Here is a 4982-nt window from a genome sequence, read left to right as displayed (position 1 = left end):
TTTTTAAGACCTTTTAACATTAGTGAACTTTCTAGAGCAGTGGTTCTCAAACTCTTTTCACAAAGTACCACTTCAGAAAACATTTGGCTCTCCAACCACCATGATAAGGACTAATATTAAAATACAGTAGCGTAGTAGGCCTAAATATTCATTAAAAAAGACAGTGGTTTTATTTAACAAGTACATTTTAATATATTGGCCACTGAAATATTACAGACAATGCAAAAACTTAATCAACAATGATACTCCATATACAGTACATATTTACAGACTTTTACAGCATCCACGGCAACATCACAACGGTGTGTATTTTCAGAGCATTTATAACAATGATCAAATATTTGATTAGTGGCTTCTTAGGCCAGTTCAGTTCTTAATTAGTTAAAACTTTTCAAGTGTGTTTGGGAAATGAACTGCAAACACAATGCCAGGCATAGATGTGAAGTCAAGGAAAAAAACAAGCATACTACTGTACTGGCAGAGGTTTCCAATAGGGGAATAACATGACTGCATGTACCATTTGTTATACTATCTTGCAGCAAAGAAAAACCTGCATGTTTAAATTCACGAACAAGGGCCCATTTGGCACATGATTGTGCTATGGTAAAGAAGAAATCAATCTGTCCATACTTTGTTTGTCTGTCATTTGAAAAAAAAAACTGTAAAATTGTTTCTTCTATTACCTTTACCATAGTGTTTTGATGTGAGATAATTTCTCTTAACTTGTGCCCTGTGAAAGATGCTTACTGTTCCAGAATTGATGCAGTGACCAGCATGTATTTGCAATGCAGAGGTGAACTGTGTCCAATAGAAGTCCACTAGATGCTCCATATAGTTTAATCCTAGACAAATCTTTGTTTTCCTGACAGAAACTATCATCTTTAGTCATATGTCTGTAAAATTCAGCTATTACATTCCCTGGTTTAATAGTTTGTGAAATAACAGGAATAGACTGCACAAGTTTGACTACATTTACCATCTGCATAGGTATATTTTGAGTACCATGTATGAGCCTTAACAAATATCCATTTTTGTCTTCATCTGTGTTCCAAGTAAGTGAGATGTTTTTAGGGTCACTAAGAGGACCACCCCTATCCACAAGCTGTTTGTAAACTTCTGCATCATAAATATCTTCAATGTTGTTAGCATCTGCCTTCTTTCTGCTTAATCTAAAGTTAAGCTTCTCCTGAAAACCTGGCTTGAGGAACAATGACCTTATTTGAGCCTTAATTGGAACCTCTATAAAGGATGAGGATCTTTCTTCTGACACACTGGTCCCACAAGACAGGCATTTTATTTGTTTACTTTCTAATGGCCCAAAACAATTACTGCAGTATTTATGTAATAAAATAGGCGATGATGCAGAGCGGGATAAAAAAAAGTTTTTGAACTTCGGCACACTGTTTAAGCAGTCTGCATTCAGACTATTGGGACAAAGCAACTTGAACATTTTCAGCAAATCGCTTAGGGCCTTATCAGTGACTTTATGACAGTTTACATAACCCATGATGATCAGAAGGCACTCTGCCACGGTTACTGATACATTGTCATATATTGGTTTGTCTGTTGTGTCCTTGATATTTGACTCTTCTGCACATTCCTCACTCAAACTATCTTCAAATCCTTCATTAAACGTATGTCCGTCATTGTACATCCAATCCCCCATATCAGGGAGAGATTCCTCAAATGATTGAGATGGATCATACTCTGCATCGACATGTAGTTCAGTTGTTAGGCCATCAGGAGGATCTATGAGGGCTGAATGAGGGCTGATCTGGAAAATGGTTTTCCATTATCTTTGATAGAGTCAAAAGTAGAAATATTTTCATGTGCTAAAATTAAAATAGAATACAAATCATTAAAGGTTTTTTATAACATTTTGTCACAAGGCAAAACGTACAACATCTCAGCATATCCCTCACATTCTTACACTCAGAAGTTTGTCATATTTTAGCAGGATATGCTTTGTGACAAAATTCACAACAAAACATTAGTCAGACACAGAAGACGGTGGGTGTACCTGGGGGGTAGGGAGAGGCTTGATGTTCCAGAGTGGTACATCCTGCATGGACACCTGGAGGTTGGATGTGTTCCATTTGAAGAGCAGTGTTTTGGGCTCCTTCAGGAGGCACTGCCTCCTGCAGTGTTCCCATGCTGCTACCTCCTGACACAAAGGAGAGGAACCAAAAAACTCTAAAGATTAAAATAATTAAAAGAAAGGAAGAAAACTTGCAAAACAGGAAACAAGTTGACATAAATTGAACACATTATACAAATCCAGCTAATGGAATGCATTTACTTTTTTCCCACATCTTGATCGCATTGTAGTTCACGTTTACATATCTTCTGTGTTTGTGGTAACACATAATCCACAGTATTAAATGTAACTCATCACAATACAACACGCACTATAAAAAGAAAGTGTGGATCTTTGGTAATAAACAATGCCAATGATTAGTAAATACACAGCAGCAAACCAAACCTATGAGAAAGGATCTTATCGAGGGATGCAAATTATTGTAAATATTGCGTTATTTTGGTTTCAAAATTCTCACAATAATGCCGTGATGTGTGACGCTATCAAACGAGAACTCCCGTCAGTGTGTTTTTTTCTGACAATATTAAGTGGGCTGATCTGAGAAGTAAACTCTATCTCCCATGATAACTTGTGCAGTGTGGGACAACAAAGTTCAAACAGGGGACATTATATAGAGGAAGTGTGCAGGAGTGACGGGAACGTTTGTGCTTCGTAGATCGGAGGAATTGTTGCTCTGAAATATTTCTGTGCCTATAACTGCCGTGTTAGATTAAACTAAAATAAAGTCTGCATACTGAAAGGTAAAGCATGCCACATTCATCCCGACCATTTCCAAGTCGACCCAGAGCCGTTGCAGCTCACCAGAGGAAATGCGCCCGGTAGGAACGCGGACATGCACAAAATAAGAAATTTGCCCACACTACACACCACGATGTCTACAATAAGTTAGGGAATATGAGTAATATATTAGAATGAGTTGTATGTTAGAACCGTTACCTGGAAAATATCATTGATGTGAAACCAAGACGCCAGAAGGGAAAATATCCATTTGTGAGGTATTTACATGATTAAAAGTCAAATGATTAGTTAACTCTTAAGAATAAGTATTTTATAAACTAATATAAAAATGTCCACTGCAAAGGACAGTTTCTTAGGAAGTTAAAAGTTTAAAGACACTAAACAGCAGTGATGTAAAAATATCAAAATGTCATATCACCGTTGCTGTGACCAAAATGATCACTGTTTGCATTACCATCGCAGTATTGTTGAATGTGCTCAAAAAGTAATCATACCCACACTCATACCAAGTTGTATTAAAAAAAACCTTACCAGACACACAATATAGTTTCTTGGCAGAATAAACATTGTTGTTTTACATTTGTTACACTGGATGTTTACTGTTTATGTCAGTTTAAAGACACTTATTTGAACGTTTTGGTTTTTGTTTGTCTTTGTGTGTTACTTGAAATTCTGGATGATTCTGCACCATTCCTTTGCACTTAAAATACCTGTTTATAATAATAAATAGGACTACAACATATGAACATTATGTTTGTGTTCAATTACAGTATACTGTAAGTGTGTTTATCCTAAACATTCCTGCCACTTCATTTAACACACTTTGACATTTTTGCAACAATATCTTACCATGGCTTTAACACTGTGACGATATCATACCGTGAAATTTTAATATTGTTACATCCCTAATCATGACCTGATGTTACTTACCAGCCTTAACTTGAAGATGAAAGGTTCAAAGAAGATTAATTACACATGCTGAGATAACTCATATTTCAAGTTTCATTCTTCATACGTAATGCTACTGTAATCAGGGTAATGCTTGTTCCTGACAAACTGTGGACAGCTTTTTATCCATCTATCTGGTCTGTAAATCTCAATCAGAACTAATTCACATAAACAAAGAACACACATACATATAACTTACTTAGACATTGCTCATCAGTCTCCACATTCACATGGTGGCTGCAGACGGAATGACTGCAGGAAGAAAAATAAAGTATCACATATCTGCTGCCAGTTTAATGCACCACCACTATGCCAGTCTACTCACCAATTGTACAGTCCTTCTTGATCGTTTATTTGAGTCGAATTCTTTACCAGCTCTTCTCCATCGTTTTCCAGGTTTTCGTTTTGTCATTTCGACACTCCAATACTATGTAAATACAGACAAAGGTTGCTGGAATATACAGTGGGACTTCTTAAATGTAAAACTCTATATTATATTGAAGCAGTGTTTGTTCAGTAATTTATATTGTTCCACTTCCAATGTTCTCTGTACATTTATTTCTATCATTGTTATTTCACAATAGGATGTATAAAGTGTATCTTCTATCTCACCTCGGTGGAGGTAAGTGTTGTAGCGGCTGGCTACGGTGTGTTAGCCAATGACTTTGGCTGGGGGGCGGGACTTCCGGGAGGGATAGGGAAGTGACGTTGTTAATAGTGTTGTTTCGAGTTTTGCCGGGAAAAGGGTTAGACACACATTGGAGCTGTTGTGTGGTTGAATTACATCTTGTGCAATAAAGACAAGACAAACAAAGAAGTCGTATGAGCCTACATTTCTGGGATTATTACAGTATCATAGCTTCTAGCAAGGTGGCTGCGGCATTTATAGCTCTATTTTCGTAACACAGTGACGTTACAGTAGTTCAATAAATACTAACTTGTGTGTTAAAGTAATTTAAATACCAAAACAAAAACAATGAATGGTATTACTTACTTTCAGTCGTTATTCCTTCGATGCTGAATTGTTTCTTCCAAACGAAGTCACGTCACATCCGCCCACTAAATGCGCGCATACATGTTTTCCAGGAAGAGCAAATATGATTGGACTCATGGGGCGCCGTGCCAAATCTCGCGAGAATGTTGTTGAGACAGATCCACATCTCAGAATTTAGATAAAGTTGATTTTCTCCTTATTTGT

The 4982-nt window shown here is 36.9% G+C and overlaps 1 protein-coding gene across 1 annotated transcript; it reads right to left on the bottom strand.

The window, feature by feature from the left end:
• Nucleotides 1-288: 288 nt before the first annotated feature.
• On the bottom strand, nucleotides 289-4583 carry LOC133647915 (uncharacterized). The gene is made up of 5 exons (XM_062043672.1): nucleotides 4397-4583; nucleotides 4110-4211; nucleotides 3984-4036; nucleotides 2021-2164; nucleotides 289-1774 (listed from the first exon to the last, which is right to left on the bottom strand). The coding sequence occupies exons 4-5, from the start codon at nucleotides 2066-2068 to the stop codon at nucleotides 719-721; spliced, it is 1104 nt and encodes a 367-aa protein (XP_061899656.1). The 5' UTR covers nucleotides 2069-2164; nucleotides 3984-4036; nucleotides 4110-4211; nucleotides 4397-4583; the 3' UTR covers nucleotides 289-718.
• Between the last annotated feature and the right edge of the window lie 399 nt (nucleotides 4584-4982).

This window comes from Entelurus aequoreus, linkage group LG04, assembly GCF_033978785.1.
Source record: "Entelurus aequoreus isolate RoL-2023_Sb linkage group LG04, RoL_Eaeq_v1.1, whole genome shotgun sequence".
Lineage (NCBI taxonomy): Eukaryota > Metazoa > Chordata > Actinopteri > Syngnathiformes > Syngnathidae > Entelurus > Entelurus aequoreus.
The sequence above is the reverse complement of the archived record's forward strand: the minus strand, read 5'-3'. Positions and strand labels throughout refer to the sequence as shown.

What these genes read in the sequence shown, in the direction of transcription:
- LOC133647915 (XM_062043672.1), bottom strand. Translation starts at nt 2,068, where the DNA reads ATGCAGGATGTACCACTCTGGAACATCAAGCCTCTCCCTACCCCCCAG. An exon ending in AGCCTCTCCCTACCCCCCAG is followed by an intron (nt 1,775 to 2,020) that starts GTACACCCACCG and finishes ACCATTTTCCAG; the next exon opens with ATCAGCCCTCATTCAGCCCT.